Source organism: Chionomys nivalis, chromosome 18 (genome assembly GCF_950005125.1).
Source record: "Chionomys nivalis chromosome 18, mChiNiv1.1, whole genome shotgun sequence".
NCBI lineage: Eukaryota > Metazoa > Chordata > Mammalia > Rodentia > Cricetidae > Chionomys > Chionomys nivalis.
The window spans coordinates 58,992,606-59,011,347 of record NC_080103.1 but is presented as its reverse complement, the minus strand read 5'-3'; the positions used below and the strand labels follow the sequence as shown (position 1 = coordinate 59,011,347).

At 43.3% G+C, this 18,742-nt stretch overlaps 1 protein-coding gene across 1 annotated transcript in view; it reads right to left on the bottom strand.

The window, feature by feature from the left end:
• The window catches only part of Pigk (phosphatidylinositol glycan anchor biosynthesis class K), a 79,525-nt gene extending 61,058 nt beyond the window's left edge, over positions 1-18,467 (bottom strand). The window contains exons 1-3 of the mRNA XM_057793390.1: positions 18,358-18,467; positions 10,117-10,170; positions 8,531-8,622 (exon numbers count right to left, since the gene is read on the bottom strand). Coding sequence (XP_057649373.1) covers positions 8,531-8,622; positions 10,117-10,170; positions 18,358-18,450 — 239 coding nt within the window. The 5' untranslated portion in view covers positions 18,451-18,467. The remainder of the gene's footprint in view (positions 1-8,530; positions 8,623-10,116; positions 10,171-18,357) is intronic.
• Between the last annotated feature and the right edge of the window lie 275 nt (positions 18,468-18,742).

The window sequence follows — 18,742 nt, the reverse complement described above, 5'->3', positions numbered from 1 at the left end:
AATTCTTAGAAACTATTAACAAAAATTTTTGAGAAATATCTTTGCTCTGAGGAGATCAAATTATACTCACACATGTTAATCTCACTATCCTCCCAATGCCCCAAAGTGTCAGATATAACATGCTAGAGATAGAACATCCTATCAATTCTCCAGGAAAAATCCTCAGAAACTTCTTAGAAATAATTAGTACCCTTTTTTTGGCGGCATGTCAAAGTAGTCTGACTTATTCCGAGGTCATTCCTATTACTCCCACCCAAAGGTCTAAACCTATGAAGCGACTGTAATTTCCTCCCTATCTCCTCCTCTTCCACCTCAGCCTGCTCTGGCTGGAATTAGAGCAATTGGTAAATGTACTGCAAAGAGCAAAGGCTCTGAGCACAGAGAACCGCTACTGCTGACAGCACAACACGTGAGCCTGCGTGATGAGCCCGTGAGACAGCACTCATGAGTGTGTGTGTGTGTGTGTGAGAGAGTGCCTGTCTGCCTGTGAGAGACACAACAGGTGTGGGGAGGAGGAAGAGGAGCTAGGGAAGGGAGGGAGTGGAGGGAAGAGGAGAAACTGAAAGAATCTTCCAGAACGATTCTCTGTCTTTTCAGGAACTAGCTCAGGGATGAGGGAATGAGGCTCGCATGGGGTGTGCAGAATATTCACTTCTACTAAACCACTGGCGCCCATGGAGCTGACATCCTACGGAACAATTCCTGAGAGGTACGCTCTTAGGGTTCTTAAAGGAAAGAGACAAAATTCAGAAATTATGACCCCAAGAAGCCCAAAGAGCTGTCTTTCTTCTCAATGTTCACCATTTCCATATCTCAGTCTAATTATGGTCGCAAAACTAAATATCTTTACCATGAAGAAAGCACCTTGCCTTTAACAGATTTCCAGAGTAATAACCAGAAAGTGAACACAAGCCAAGCTGTGCTGCTTCCTCAACACACACAAGAAAATATAACAATGTAGCACAACTTAGCAGAAACCAAGATGGAGGCAAGGGGGGGGGCATGTGCATCCACGGGGTGTTTACTGAGCATAGGTGTGCAGCTGCAGGGTACTTACTGAGCATGGGGGTGCAGCTGCAGGGTGCTTACTGAGCATGGGGGTGCAGATACAGGGGTGCTTACTGAGTATGGGGGTGCAGCCGCAGGGTGCTTACTGAGCATGGGGGTGCAGCTGCAGGGTGCTTACTGAGTATGGGGGTGCAGCCGCAGGGTGCTTACTGAGCATGAGAGAGGCCCTGTGTTTGAGCTCTGGCACCAGAGGGAAAGCACACAAAGAATAAGGTCTTGCAGGGATTTGAACGCAGAGTAGATTTTATGCCAACACGCTTGTGGAACATCAGACTCCATTTGGGGGCAGACATGACTTGGTTACTCCATGTTTTCTCTGCTGCCTACACACATACTCCTGTCAGATCTGGAAGCAGGCAACAAGTATCATTGACAATGGTTCAGCTTAAAACTTTACCTTTTCATGACCTTTCTTTCAACATTACGGTTCCAAAAGTACAACTAATAAACTAAATTATTCAATGCCAAGTCAGTTAATGCTAGAGTCATGCAATCATATTAGAAAACATGACAGGCTGATTCAAGAAACTGCAAAGAAAAAAAAGGGGGGAGGGAGCTGGGTTTTAGGCAACCGAAAACGCCCACCCCATCTATACCCATGAGGAACTAATAAGGAAAGAGAAGACCTTGCCCAGGATGAAAGAACTAAACATGACCCCCAGGCCATTCCCAAGCTCACTGAGGCCTGAAGATGTGAGAAGACAGAATTGGAAGAAGTATATCTTTACAGTGGATACAGCAAGGACTGACCTAGTGTGGCAGGCGCAATCCTTCTGGGCTGTTGGGTCCCTCACACCACTCTGACTCCTCACTGAGCTAACTGTGCATCACAGTGAGAAAGGAGGGGTGAAGAGCTCTGAGCCACTCAGTTGCGTCCTCAGCTCACACGTTCATTGCATCATTTCTTTGTTGGTTTTGTACCAACCTGAAGCAAACGTCATCAGCCTTGCTCCTTACTGCCAGTCTGCAACAACTCAAACAAGTCACTGGACACTGGGGTCCACACCCCAGCCACCTGCTAACTGCCTCCTGCTGAACCATATCGCCCTTAGCATTATACAGCTGGGAACGCTGAGCTTAAGTTTACTTTTAAATCATTAAATAAACATTATATAAGGCTACTTAGCAGGACCATTAAAACACTCTAAAAACCAAGTTAAAAACTGCTGTAAAAGACCAGTAGGTGATAGCAGGCGAGTGCCAGAGTGAAAACAGAAGCATCTGGTGAGCCGTTCTCAGGGAGGAAGCGGATAGCAGAGCTCTCAGGGGCAGCCAGTCCCCATGGTTATTAGGTATTGCTTACGACAGCAAATCAAGCCTGTGTAGATGTGAACTTCATAAGCCCTCCCAGCATCCATCTCTCGCATAATTAGTCGCGTTCTCTTAGCCTTCGTCCTTATTGCTTCATCTATCTGGACGGGGAACTGGGCGGCAGGGAATATTAAAAACACTTGGCTCAGTTCCGACTACCAGGACCTCCACATGCAGTTTGTTGATCTGAAAAATCACGTTCCCTCTCAAGGACACATTTACTCAAAATAAAAGCGTCTCAAACTGGACTACTAATTCTGAGGGCTCCAAAGATAATTTTTACACAAAAGTTTTAATTTTGGAAATTCTCAGGATTTTTTTTTTAACTTATAGGTACAAAGATTTTTAAGGAAGCTGTGTATAGTTCTAAGAAAATAATTTATCAAAATCATTAAAGTTCAGCAAGTTGCTAGAACAAGATTCAAAAACCAAACTGCACGCACAACAATCAAAGTTAGAAAAACATATTTGGAGAAAGGTATTGCTTGTAATACAGCAAAAGAAGAAGACAACTCAGATAACTAAAGCACTGCACAAAGACGTTCCAGAGAAAATAACTGAAAACTGTAAGAATCAATTGAATTGAGGCTACCAGTTATCAAGTGGAGATAAGTCTTCATATACGGAAGGGTCCAATACTCAGAACCCGCTGAACTAAACCCAGTTCACTACAAGGCAGATTACAGCGCCAACAGCGGCCTTTCATTCCTTTCCCAGCCCACGCTTTATGTGCTGGTGGTGGTGGTAATATAATAATAATAACAATAATAATAATAATAACAACAACACAGAGCAAAGCCCCTGTCAAGGAGAAGCTGACAGAACTAGGCCAGGCTAACGCTTGGTTTAAATGACTCCAAGAGGAAATTTCCTCTTTAATGTGGCACCACACCCTACAGAGACTCATAGTGGATGAACGTGCAGACAATATGGGGTGCTCACTCCTAAACAGGACATCTTTAGACAGCTTTATCACCCCCCTTTGTCTTAGTTTCTTTTGCTTGCTGTGATAAACACTGACCAAAAACAGCTTGGGGAGGGGAGCGTTTATTTGGTGAAAATTCACAGTCCATCACTGAGGGAGTCAGGGCAGGGACTAGGGGATGGAGCCTGGGGGCAGAACTAGGCTCCAGAGAATTCTCCTTACTGCCTCGCTCCCCATGGCTTGTTCAGCCTTTCTCACACAACCCAGAACCTCCTCCCATGTGATCACCCACAGTGAGCGAGGGCCTCCCACATCAACTACTAATAAAGAAAATATAATATGCCACACTCATGCCTACAGGCAATCTGATTAAGGCACTTTTCTCAACTGAAGTTCTCCTTCCCAGATGACTCTTGCTAGTGTCAAACTGCCAAAAACAAAACCAAACAACCTAACCAGAACACCCTTCAGAGACCCAGAGAACAACATCAGAAGATGGGACAGAGAATGTAAAGGCCAGATGTGAGGAGGCGCACTGTGGACTGCTGTCTTCTGGATGTCACATGACCACTGCACGCATGAGGTCACAGAAGTTGTGACCAGATGTGAGGAGGCGCACTGTGGACTGCTGTCTTCTGGATGTCACATGACCACTGCACGCATGAAGTCACAGAAGCTGCGGTGACCTGCACAAGACTGTCAACATTCTGTCATGGGAGGGGAAGGGCTCTTGCAGCCCACTTCCCCTTCAGCTGCCCTATGCTATGCATGTTTGCTAAGGGAGGAAGAGACCTTGTACTAAATGTACAGCCACCGGTAAGTTGCTCGTCTATCCCTGGGTGAAGAACTCTCCACCCCTGCTCATACAAGCAACTCTAATCAAACTTAGTGTGTCGCAAAAAAGAAAGTAGATGGGAGGGGCACTTTAGAAGAAAGGGTTCAGTGAAGGGGAAGGGAAATAAAATGTGATACAGGCTTGAATAGGATCAAAATTGTGCACATTGTGTGCGTGCATGTGTGTGTGAATGTGTGCGGGAGGGAGAGATGGAGAAAGAGGGCTGCCAACTGTTTAGGTCGACATCTAAAAAATAATTATCTGAATAGTTATGCTTCCCTTAGAACATAAGCTAATGTAGAAAGGCTGGGCCGCAGCTAAGTGGAGAGGCATCTGCCTAGCGGCCCATGGGCAGCACCCTTCTACCATACACAGAGACCATGTGAAGACAAGGTCCACAAATAGACTCTAGAGAATAAAGGAAAGGAAGCAGGCTACCAGACAGGAGGACGGTGGCAGCAACGGGCTCACTGTTGTGCTGTTGAAGGAATAAGCACCCCAAGACCTGTCAATCTAGCCACAAATCAAGGCAGAATGTTCCCTTATGCTATACAAAACCCTTCAAGATCTTCCGAGGCCTGCAAACGGACCCTTTTCATTTTCTAAGCACAACAATACGAAGGTGGTGGCTAAAATGTCCCTGTTACCTGGCCCCTACTCTCCTTAAAGCACATTTCTTTCCCAACCACACTACGTGCTCCCCACCAAGATCGCACAGTGCTCCACTAGGGATATCACATGAAGTGTGAGACGGATCGGCTGCCAACGTGATGGGGAGGACAGATTGTTCAGAACGTCTAAGTTCTATGTGCAAGCACCATTATTTACATGTTTAAGACTACATGAGAAAAAACTGTTGGAAAGTGGCAGGAGACAAGAAAAAGAGCATTCAAAGGCATGAGCTAAAATAAGCCCCATCACAACTACAGCAGCTTATTGGAAACTGTTTACAAAACATATTTATATAGTTCAACTTCTTTTGTTCATTACAAATAAGGCGAATTTATAAACTGATGCTTTTCTGCATAATAAAATAAAATCATAAACTAATCATGGAACAAAAATTTAATGCTATAAAAATATTGACCTTAGTTTTTATAAACTATTAGAATGGCTTTAACTCATCAGTCAATTATCAAATCATAGTGAACTTCTTATATAGTTTTCTAGACAAAGGAAAAAGACATAAGAATAGGGAAGTGAGCACAGGCCACTCCAAGTGCTTAGGTGGATAAAGGTCAAAATCAGAAATAAAGACCAAACCTGAAGCCAGGGAAACCAAAACAAGTTAACAAACTGAACACAGCGAGTCAGAATTAACAAAGCAACAGCTAAAGCTAGAAATGCCAGGGTTTGTGAGGCAGAGACCCACCAGTGCTTGTGGGAGGGCAAGGACGAAGGCAGTGTCTGGGGAAGCTCGTTCTAACAGCTGTGTGTGGGACGAGCTGGGAAGGGGAGGGATGAGAGGCAGGAGCAAATAGCTCCACAGTCCACAGTCCAGAGCACGCGAAGCCTTCAGATGAAATGCTCGAGGGAGCTTCAGGTCTCAGCACACAGTGAAGCATCCTGCCGGTGCGGCCAGATCTGCACAGGAAATCCACTGGCGCTTCACAGACACCTGTGTTCACCTGCAGTCTATCACGGGAGGTCAAGGGCGGCACTTTCCCCTGGAAATACGTGACAGGGTCAGATTTTGGGAGATTTCGGGTTGGGGAGCTAGAGAACAGCAGGCGCTGTATCTACAGAGCCTGCTGAGACGCAGCACGGGAAGGCATGGTGGGAAAGAGAAACAAACCAGACAGCAGCAGTCCTTAGTGAAGAGAAAATGAGAAGGCAGAGAGGTGCTCTTATGTTTGTACCTCATACTGTTTCCATGGCCACCTCGTTACTGTCTTCAACACATAGATAAACCTTTTAGGATTTAATTAGGTATTTAAATCATAAGCATAAGTATACCAATCTCTACAGAGTACTGCACCATAAAGTGAGATAATCTACATTAAAGGAATTCTAACTATAAAAGCTGTAACTATAAAGGAACATTTACCATACGAAGCTAAAGACAAAACCATCTTTTGTTAAATTCTCTTTGTTAAATAAATAAACAGTATGAAACCATGACTGTTTGAATCCCCCAATTCTTGTTTAGAACAAAGGCTGCAGAAATAGAGCTACAAACAGGCATCTGAAACAGAAATAACTTCAAAAGAAATCCTTCAGAAACTCAAGGACAAACCTACCAAACTCAGTATACAGAATAATACATACTATGGCTATCTCTACTTCTACAAGGACCCTCCCAATCTTACTCAAACCATAAAACACATCCTAATTATTGACTCGTACAACATGGTCGTGTATTTTCCAAAATGAAAGCTACTGTGAAACCATCACAGAGAGTCTCAGGGCAGAGGAACCATCACAGTGAGTCTCAGGACAGAGGAAACCATGTACAGAGAGTCTCAGGACAGAGAGAACCATCACAGAGAGTCTCAGGACAGAGAGAACCATCACAGTGAGTCTCAGGACAGAGAGGAAACCATCACAGTGAGTCTCAGGACAGAGGAAACCATCACAGTGAGTCTCAGGACAGAGAGAAAACCATCACAGAGAGTCTCAGGACAGAGGAAACCATCACAGAGAGTCTCAGGACAGAGAGAACCATCACAGAGAGTCTCAGGACAGAGAGAACCATCACAGTGAGTCTCAGGACAGAGAGAACCATCACAGTGAGTCTCAGGACAGAGAGGAAACCATCACAGAGAGTCTCAGGGCAGAGGAAACCATCACAGTGAGTCTCAGGACAGAGAGGAAACCATCACAGAGAGTCTCAGGGCAGAGGAAACCATCACAGTGAGTCTCGGGACAGAGGAAACCATCACAGAGAGTCTCGGGACAGAGGAAACCATCACAGTGAGTCTCGGGGCAGAGGAAACCATCACAGTGAGTCTCAGGGCAGAGGGGAAAGTTATAAACCAAAGGACTACCTGAGAAGGACCCAATGTCAGTTAAAAAGAATTACGCCTGCATATTTGACACAAGTTAACCTTCTTTCCAGATTTAATTTAACTTAAAAACAGTAATATCATCTGGTTGCTTTGATTCTAGATGGAATACAGGTATTGAGTTGTGTTTTGTGATTTTCCAGATTAAAAGTTATGTTTAATTAAGTTCACGTAGAACAAGCTTTGTCTCCCAAGCCACGGCTGTGTCCTCTCCCTCTGCAGCACTTTGTCCTGTCTCTCTTTGTCTGGACCTGCAGTGGTCCCATTACATCAACACTACGTCATAAACGATGAGAACCATACTCAGTCTAGTGTAAGTCACAAACAAAATTAGCACAAAAGTCAGGTTGCAAACTCCTGTCTCCCTTGTGGGCACTGAATAAACTAATCTCAAAATGAAACACCTGTATCTTCTGTGGTTACTCCTCGGGTAGCAGTAAAACCAAACTAACCATAATAAACCAAAGTTCATGGTCTGGGTAGAGTGCCTGACTCCCTACAAGCAGGAAATGTTCCACCTTAGGTAGAGTCAGCAAAGGCGGAGCCCATCTTTCTACCCAGAAAACACAATGTCACACACTCATCCTTCCAGTCACCTTGCAGCAGGCACATGAACATAACTCTACTACCAGCATGGTATTCCCAACAGGCATCAGAGGAAACAGTGAAAAACTGAAAATGCCCAGGTTGGTCTGGGCAGCAGGAGCCAATAGTAACATGAAGAACCACAGATAAACCTGCCAGTGTGCGGCACAGCAGAGCCATTTTTAGCAATCTGCAGCATGGCATCTGTCACCAAACAAGCTTCATGTCATGGCTGGTTTTTAGTTTCCTTTTCTATCTGGTTTTTCTCAGTTCTGATTAGCTAAGGCTAGAACCCTCCCAAGAATCTGGTGAATACATCAATAAACTTTTGCTGGGCGGGGGCACATGCCTTTAATCCCAGCACTCAGGAGCAGAAGCAGACAGATCTCTGTGAGTTCAGGGCCAGTCTGGTAAACAGGACAAGCTCAAGGATAGCCATGGCTACATAGAGATACCCTGTCTCCAGAAAACAAAACAAAACAAAACTCAGTAAGTTTTCAATCAGTCCTTTTTCTGATTTCAGGCTAAAATAGTAACCTATAACAAAACAAAACCCACTAAGGAAAGCATTTAGTAAACAACAGCAGATAACCGCACTTTATCAAATCCTATTACCCTAGTATTTCATTGCTCTCACGCGTACTTTACCACCATGGTCCTAAGCTAGCATCTATTCTACATTTGACAGTGTATCCAACAACAACAAAAACTGAAATCAGGTTTCTTCACCTCTTTCAAAAGCAACTCACCTAAGAGTTATGTTCACTGGGTTTCACAGTAAACTTATTTGAGATGGCTTACCTGTCAGGAATACCTAGCCTCTTGACACTTCGATAAACAGAAAGAGTGTTTGCAACATGCCGGTAATTGAACCAGAATCGGGAGGTACACACCTAAAGATAAAAAGGAGACATGCATTCACGAGTCAGACCATGGCTTACAGGACTATGTCCCTTGGAGTCTATAGAAATGCCTGAAGAAAGCATCTCAAGCTTAAGACATCAAAGAACCTTCAATAAAATCAATGTTCCTAGAGGGAGGCTTTTTAAATAAAAAGATCACCCAATGGAATAGAAAACAACCCAGGTCATCTCCATTTTTGTGTGTCTGTAATGTTCTATCGCTAACAGATTCAATTCTTTAGAATAAGAGAAAATGCCTATGATCTCCCCACAGACTAGATGCCCTCCAGGATGTAATATAGGCTTCTTAATTTGTTTCATTTGTTGTGGGAAATGAGACAGACACAAAATACAGCCTATAAAATAGCTTCATCCACACGTGAGAAGAGCTACGTTATTAGGTTAGTAAAAACAGCAAGCAAGTCAACTCAATTTTTCACTTCAAATAAAGATCATTAAAAATATCAAGGGTACTAGAGAGGGTCTGGAGAGATAGTGCAGCTCAGCTTGCAGAGGACCCAAGTTCAGTTCCCATAACCCAGGGAAAGCCGTTCACAATCACCTGCAACTCTTGATTCAGGAGAACCAGTGCCCTCTTCTGGTCCCCACAGCAGTGCACTCAGGCACAAGCCCATATTCAAACACACACACACACACACACACACACACACACACACACGCACAAAGAAAAAGAAAATTCTTTTTTTAAGTTACTGGGGAAATCTAGTTCCAAGGAGACGCACTGAAAGGTTAGGGTCAGTTATTATATCCCCCCCATCACCACACACACACACTCCTGCCTTCTGCCACACGCCTGTGGTCCCAGCAGAAGTGACAACTCTGAGGTAGTACAGGGACTCGGGGCTCTACATAACTGTTGTGATTTCTTTACTACTTAGAATAAATTTTCATCCTATAATGCAGCAGGAACAGACTGAAATTTCTGACCCTACTAAACATATATAACTCAGTCATACTCATATATTCAGGGATGTATTCACAACTCTTCCAATAAAGCACTGCTGAGCAAAAATGAAAATAAATAAGATACAAACCATTGCCAAAGGCCAACAGTTTCCATAACTTGAAGTTTTTAAATTTAAAAAAAGTACAAAACAATTTACAAGAAATTAACCACAATGAGGCCAAGATTTCTGCTGCACTTTATGCAAAACTAAAGGCCTTTTGTGTCAGCTCTTTACTTAGTAAATGTAAAAACTGCCCTAAACTTCAACAGCAAATTACCAGGGAATAGAAAACAGACAGGGAATATAAAGAACACTAACAGGAAATACTAACTTCATATAAATTATTTTCTAGGGTAGAAGAGGAAAGGGAATGGGGGGAGGGGGAGGATTTTCTCTATCAAAATTTTTATTTTTAAAAGATAATTTTATTTTCAAAAATTTAACTCACAATTCACAACAGTTTTGAGATCCCTATCTAATATGCGCAGTGAGATCTATCTTTAAAGAACGTACTTACCAAAACAGCCCAGTTGTTTGTGTGTCCGCTTCTAAACAACTGCTCTGCTTGTTCCTGGAGGGAGACAAAGGCGAAATGAATAACACGTACGCACACTTTAAAACATGCAATCCCCCCAATAATCAGTGATAACGGTATCTAGGATTCATGGGTGTTTTCAATAGAATCTTTAGATTTACTTATGTGTATGTGTGCTTTGCCTGTATGTAGGTGCACTAAGTGCATGCCTAGTGTCCACAAAGATCACGAGAAGGCACTGGATCCCCTGTGACTGATGTAATAGATGGCTGTGAACCACCAAGTAGGGACTGGGAACCAGACCTGGGTCCTCTGGAAAAGCAGCCAGTGCTCTTAACCACTGAGCCATCTCTCCAGCCCCTCGTGGACTTTAACTGCAATAGCAATCATGATCAATGTATGAAGATATTGTATTTGACCTCATGAGCAAAATAATCAAACACACACTAGGAACTACTTTAAGGTGATGGCCCAGCAGGTCTGAGGACCTAGGTTTAATCCCTGACTTACATGGCAGAATTGAGTCCCATGCATTATCTTCTGACCTCCACAGGCATCCCATGGCAAAACACACTCACATATATAAACAAACACAAGTTAATTAACTAATCTTAATTAATTAATGTTAATTAATGTAATTTCTAAAAGACACTGTTTCAGAGCAAAAAGTCCTAGTTTAAGAGAGAAAAAGCCCTAACCTAGAAACTGGAGGTGAAAGGTGAAGTCTTGCTTGAGACACTATGTAAACGAAGTACCTTTAACTCAGATACTGACTCTGGGCTGAGGATAAAAATCAACAGTAGAGCATTTGTCTAACATGCAGTGGCGGCTGGATTTAATCTCTAGCACTAGAAAGTAAGTAAGTAAATTAATTTAACCCCTTCCACACACTCTGAGCAAAAGCACTGCCAATTCCCTGTCAGCAGAGACATGTGCATTGTCCCTGTTAAAACAGGACGCACTACACAAGGCGTGAAATCACATTTTACTCTTGTGCAAGGGATTTATCTGTTGAAAACATTAAGTTAGCATTTAAAATCACGGCCTCACAGCGCCATTTTCCTCACCATGACTTATTTTTTCCACTGTGCTCCTCATCTTGGGAACCAATAACTTACTGGATGCACTGCCATCCCCTCTTCCAGCAGGATCTGAGTTCTAAGGGACAGGGCCTTTCAGCAAGCAGATGCACTGCTGCAGTGGGCTCTGATCAAATATTTATGAACAAATGAATATATTGTCTACACGACGCGATGCCAGTGACGAAAATGGGAAACTGAAGCCTCATGATGAGTTCACAATACAAAAGAATCCTATGCAAAAACTGTAAGGAAATCACTAAATGTCAAAATTCTCATTAGGTTATTATTAAAGTAGTCTCTCTGTGCGATGAGAAGATGAGGTGGATGGTGACACCAAGAACCTTTCTATGCAATGAGGAGTTGAGGTGAAAACGGTCATGCCAATAACCTCTCATGTGTGATGAGAACACGAGTGGGGTGGTGGCACCAAGACCCTCTCATGTGCAACAGAGACAACATGGAAGTGGTTATGCCAAGAACCTCTCACCATTTATTGCACTGTTGAGTATAACAGTGTCCCAAAGATAGCTTTGATCCCAAGTATGAGATATCATATCATCATCATCTCTCTCCTTCCTTGACCAAAAAAAAAAAAAAAAAAGAGAGAGAGAGAGAGAGAGAAAGAGAGAAAAAAAAGAAAAAAGCACGCTTGAGTGACATGGGATGTCCTTCTGTATATGTGTTGCTTTATTAGTTGATGAATAAAGCTGCTTCAGCCTGTGGCAGGGCAGAGTAAAGCCAGGCGGGAAATCCAAACAGATATATAGAGAGAGTAGGCAGTGTCAGAGAGACACCAAGTAACTATCAAAGCAGAAAGACACCCCAGAACCTTACCAGTAGACCACAATTTTGTAGTGATACACAGAATAATAAAAATGGGTTAACTTAAGATGTAAGAGTTAGTTACTAAGAAGCCTGGGCTAGTAGGTCAAACAACGTCGTAATTAATACAGGTCTGGGCAGGCGGGAGACAAACAAGCAGTTTCTGCATAAACCTGGGCTTCTGACGTTCTCCTCCAACTCGAGTCACCTGCTGCTGATCTCTAAGATCTCTGCAATACGAGCACGCTTTAATACATGCCACAACATTCCACACCAACGGTCAGGAAAACAAACGTGCTAGAGCATCACAAACACTGCTGAGCTTTTCTTTCAACCTTTCAATTTCTGTAGTTATGCTTGCAGGGGATGTTTACCGTGGGGCTATTCGTTTTAAACATTTTATCCGAAACAAAATTTTTCCTTGTATGTTTCCATTTTCCACTCAGTCTTTACACTGCAAATGATCATATATATGTAGATTCAAGTCTTTCCTGTTAAAATGTTGTTCAATATCCATACTTACTATGTGCTGAATACTTCTATCTGAACTCACAAATGTATCTCAGGCTATCCTCTGACTTAGTGACAGGTACCACTTCCTATGACATGTACCACTGCAATGTTTGAACTACATTGATGGAGGAAGGTCATTGGTTAAAAATAAAGAAACTGCTTGGCCCTCATAGGTTAGAACATAGGTGGGTGGAGTAAACAGAACAAATGCTGGGAAGAAGAGGAAGTAAGCTCAGATGCAGGGCAGCTCCTCTGAGAGACAGACGCCATGCTCTCCTCTCCAGAGCAGGCGCGATGAAGCTCCGACCCAGGATGGATGTAGGCTAGAATCTTCCCGGTAAGCGCACCTTGGGGTGCTACACACATGAATAGAAATGGGCCAAGCAGTGTTTAAAAGAATATAGTTTGTGTGTTGTTATTTTGGGGCATGAGCTAGCCAGGCGACCAGGAGCTGGGGTGGCAGGAACACAGCCCTCAGCTCCCACTACAGAATGGCACCCAGACATGGGGCACTGAATCTACAGAAAGCCTGAGAAAGCTTGGGAAAGAATAAAGCATGTTTTCTTGGTAGCAGCAATTTCTCAGGTCTGCTCTGCTTGCTAGAGGCAAGCAAGCACTCTCATCTAAGAGAGGCTTCCTGACTCAGCTTTAGCTGCAAAACCCTGCAGCTCATTAAGAGGTCCTGCCACGAAACACTTAAATGGTATTGATAAAAGCTGGCTGCATGCTTGTTTGTTTTCAGCTGTAGCAGGAAAAAAGTTGTGCTGTTTTATTTAAAATGCTGGCTTTCTGGTCTGTCCTGCCAGGGCAAACTCTGACTCTGAGGCAGGAGGTCAGCTACAGAGAGAGCATTTGAGTGTTGTAGTTTGTTTGCTGGCAAGGACCTTAAAACGCCACAGAGTTGTGGTGATAAACATGGCTACAGCCGGTACCTCAGCCATGAGGCTGGAAAGCTAAGGAATGGGCTGGATCCAGCCACAGCTTTAAACCTACCCATATTGCTCAGTAATTTCAAGGCTTGTGTGGTCAGAAAAAGAGAGATATACAATAAAAGAAAGATTCAAAGTCAAAGAAAATGTTTAAATGATTTACAGAGTGTTAAAAATATATGCAGGCTAAAAATTAAAGTTCTTAAAAGTAAAAAAGGAAGAAAGAAAGTAGTTGGGTGTGGTAGTACACACCTTTAATCCCAACACTTGGGAGGCAGAGGGAGATTTACCTCTGTGACTTCAAGGTGTGGTAGCACAGGCCTTTAATCCCAATACCTGGAAGGCGGAGACAGAAGGATCTCTGAGAGTTCAAGGACAGTCTGGTCTACAGAGTTATTCCAGAACAAATATATACAGAGAATATAAAACAAAAGTAAAAATAAACGAAATAGAGTTAAAATAAAGCTGCACAAAGATGGAAAATACAATGAGAATCTTGATACTGTATGCTATTATGCTCTCTTTGAATTGTTTGAATGCTGAGGAAGGAGCAACAGATGCTAAAAGACATTTGTTTATAAATGCTGCTGAACTAATCCAAGATAGATATTTTCAAAATACCTTGACTTCAGAATTTGGATCTAAGGATATGATACTTTGGAAAAGAGTTTCTTCTTTTGTTTTCACAGAGGATGAGACACTGTGGATTGCTTTTATTCCAATATGGTATGATAGACCACGCCCTCCTGAAGGGTTGCTGTGAACACCTTCAAAAAAATCACTCAACTGCCGACTGACATGAATCTAGCACACAGGTTATACCTGATTAACAGCACCCCCATTCAGCAGGAAGCAGTTTGGAGAGAAATAATTACGTCCATATTCCCAAATATTGTTTATAAATGTTCTTTTACATTTAAAGGGGGATATGATATAGGTATGAATAATTTGCATTGGTATGGATTTTGCTTTAGTGATTTAAATTTAAGGTCAATTTTGTTATATGTATATGTATTTCTGATATTGATTAAGGTATTGTGATTGTGTAGCTCATGTAAAAATGTTATGTATATAGGTTGTTAATGGATAATCATCTATAATAGTCAAGCTTGTAGTCATGTTAGATTTTCTAGATGTACATAGATATATTTTAGATAGGCATTCTTCATATTGTTCAAAGATTATAGAATATGGCATTTTAAATGTTTTAATAACTTAGGGCTTTTCATGACAATGAGACACGTCTGCTCCTAGCAGCACCAATCTACTTCAAGAGGATGATGGGCATCGAAGAGGCTCCTTATGGAGTTGGTTAGCCATTTGGGCAAGAAACTGCTCTTGCCTGGACTGTTGCATAAATTGGACACAAAGAACCTGCAGAGAGAGGACTGCTGAACTTGCCTAAAGGTGAGATGATCTTCCGGGGTTCCTGATTCATGAAAGAGTCTGCAAGACACTCTGCAGGACACAGCAGATAGTGACTGAACTGCCTTTGAAATTTCCTGCTTCATGGAAATGTCTGCTGGACACTATGGACCTGTAAGCCAAAGATGGATGCCCCAACAGTACAGAGGAACTTTGGGTGGCTGTCCAGGCAGCAAGATGTCTCTGTCATTTCTAGAGTTTGAAAGTTGCTTATTTCTTGTTTGCTTAGGTAATATTATATCCTTCTGGAGTCTTTGATGGAGTTAATATATAGATAGTTATAGTTTTCCTTAGTTATGATTAAGATAAAATAGATGTAAATATTGTAATTTTTACTTGATAACTGTTTTGTTATATGTAATTTTGCTATGTTAAAGTTAAAGCCTTCCTTTTTTTTTTTTTGTTTAAACAGAAAAAGGGGAAATGATGGAGGTTAAAAATAAAGAAACTGCTTGGCCCTCATAGGTTAGAACATAGGTGGGTAGAGTAAACAGAACAGAATGCTGGGAGGAAGAGGAAGTGAGCTCCGATGTAGGGCAGCTCCTCTGAGAGACAGATGCCATGCTCTCCTCTCCAGATCAGGCGCGATGAAGCTCCGACCCAGGATGGACATAGGCTAGAATCTTCCCGGTAAGTGCACCTTGGGGTGCTACACACATGAATAGAAATGGGCCAAGCAGTGTTTAAAAGAATATAGTTTGTGTGTTGTTATTTCGGGGCATGAGCTAGCCAGGCGACCAGGAGCTGGGGTGGCAGGAACACAGCCCTCAGCTCCCACTACACTACATTTGTTATTTCTGTATATAAAAACTTCAGCATACAATATCATCTTCCCAACTAATGAACACAATTTTAATGACACATTGTTCTGTTTGCTTCTCTGTTTCTGTGATTAAAACCCAGACCAAAAGCAACTTGGGGAGGAGAGGGATTGTCTTATACATCACAGTCATTCATAAAGGGAAGTCAGGACAGGAACTCAAGGCAGAAACTGGAGGCATGAATTGAAGAAGAGGCCATATGAGAACACTGCTTACTGGCTTGTCTCCTTAGCTTGCTCACCTTGGTTTTTTGCTTATTTTTTTTTCTTTTTAATATAACCCAGCACCACGTGGAAGTGTGCACAAAAGAGCTGGGCTTCCCACATCAGTCATTCCTCCAGAAAATGTCCCCACAGACTTGCTCACAGGTCAACCTTACAGAAGAATTTCCTCACATGAGATTCTCTCTTTCCACATGACTCTAGCTTGTCTCAAATTGACAAAAGCAGCCAGCACACACACATTAGATAAAGATGGGTGTGCACAACATTGCATGCACCAGCCAACACACACACTGGATCATGATGGGTGTGCACAACACTGAACTCACCAGCCAGCAGACACACATTGAATAATGATGGGTGTGCACAACACTGAACTCACCAGCCAGCACACATATTGAATAATGATGGGTGTGCACAACACTGAACTCACCAGCCAACACATACATTGAATAACAATGGGTGTGCACAACACTGAACTCATCAGCCAACACACACATTGAATAATAATGGGTGTGCACAACACTGAACTCACCAGCCAACACACACGCATTGGATAAAGATGAGTGTGCACAACACTGAACTCACCAGCCAACACACACACATTGGATAAAGATGGGTGTGCACAACGCTGAACTCACCAGCCAGCACACACATTGGATAAAGATGGGTGTGCACAACACTGAACTCACCAGCCAACACACACATTAGATAATGATGAATGATGAGTGTGCACAACACTGAACTCACCAGCCAGCACACACACTGGATCATGATGGGTATACACAATGCTGAACTCAATGAACTAACTGCTCAGAACAGCACTTATCACTAGAACAGTCACCAAGTCCGAATTCAAACCTGGGCTCTTCATTCGCTGGCTAATAACCATTTAGAGAGGCTGCTTACCGTCTTCAGGTCTTTATTCCCCACTGAATGTAGGGACAGTGACTGCAGCAAAGTGACTGCCTAATACATGGCAATTTCAGGTGTCTGACTAGCAAGAAACTTTCAGAGACAAACGGTTCCACTCAGGTGAGAGAATAGATCCACCACAACCACCACCACTACCACCACAACCCCCCAAAACTTAACAGCTGCCTAGACACCAAGGAAAGCAAAAAGCAGGGTGCTATTGTGCATACACACTAGACAGGGATTTGAAAGCCTGAGCTAAACTCTAGCTGTATATAACAGGAATACAAGTCACAGTTCGCACTTTAGACTTGAATTTCTCCAAAAGAAAAATGAGATTATTATACGCAAATAATCTCTAGTGTACTTTCCAAGCTCAAAATAGTTACTCTATTAAAACTTTACCAACAAATCTGAGGGAGGTAACACAAAGTTATTCACTCAACATTTAGTTAATGGAGTACCTACTATGTGCCATGGACCATGTAATATACAGTGAAATCACCAAATAGCATGCTGTTTTCTCTCGAGAACATCAGAGTTTAATTCAGATGAATGTGTAAATGCAACACACTTCTGTGTAACACCTATTAATTCACTATATTCATCGGACATCTACCCTGGTGTGTAAAATAGTACGTCACAGGGCTTGCCACTAAAGACACACTTTAGCAAAGAGCCCACCACACGATCTACGAAGTCAGAAAATGTGGATTTTTTAATTGTAACGGGAGGATAAGACTTTGTCGGGGAACGTTTGCCTACGTAAGCGACGTTTTTGGTGAATACCCAAAGGATGAAAAAAAAGATAAAATACAATTCCAGACAAAAAAATTTGAGCCAATGGCAGGAGTCCCAGTGGTTTGAGAAACTGGCAGTTTAATATATCTTGACATTTAAAAAGGAGCTTAAGAGACTTCAAGAAGGCCCTATGGTCCTAACCATGTTAAGGTACTTTTGAGAGGCACGATCGGGTTAGCATTTTCAAAGTTACTACTTCCACAGCTTAGAGAAGAAAACTGAGAACCGGAATCACTCCGAGCACGGTAAGGAAACTACAGCAATCTAGGTGAGACAGAAAACTTTGGTGTGGCATTTGTGTAATGTCTGCCAACTCCCCGGGTTCCTGGGCCAGCAGGACAAGCAGGTCTGAAAAGCATGTCAGAAATCCAGATCACTTCGTTTGGAGGGTCACTGGTGAAAACACCAGAAAGAAATCAGACGCCCCGTGGGCTTGGAAGAGGGAGGGCGGGGCCGAGGGGCAACAGCACGACCACGACAGTCCCCAGGAAGCTCGCCCCGCCGGTCAGCAGGAGCAGGGAGCTTGGCCCGCGCACCAGCACGCTTTGGGAGCCCGGATCTGATCAGGTCGTCGTTTGGGGCCGCCGGGTCGGAAGACGCTGCAGCGGGCGGTTTCCCTCCCGTGCACCCCACGTCTCAGGTTCGCAGCACGACACACGTCCTCCCCGGTTCGCCTCCGGGGTCCGATGCCTACCTCGATGTGGCCAGCGGCGGAGCTGCGGGGAGACAAGAGCGCCAAAGCGGCCAGGGCAGCCACAGGCAGGGCGAGGGAGCAGGGGGCCGCCATGTTTGTCGGCTTCTCGCTCCCCGAACGGCGGAGGGGCGGAGCGAGTGCCATAAAGCAGCGCGCTGTCGTGCGTGCGTGTGTGCGCCTGTGTATATGTGTGTTTGGTGCATGTGTGTGTAGTGTGTGTCTGTGTCTCCGTGTGTCTGTCTACGTCTGTATGTGTGTGTGTAGTGCGTGTCTGTGTGTGTGTGGTGCATATGTGTATAGTGTATGTTTGTGTCTCTGTTGGGGGGGCTGATGGATTTTGTATATTTTATTTTTTGGTTTGGTTTGGTTTGGTTTGGTTGTTTTG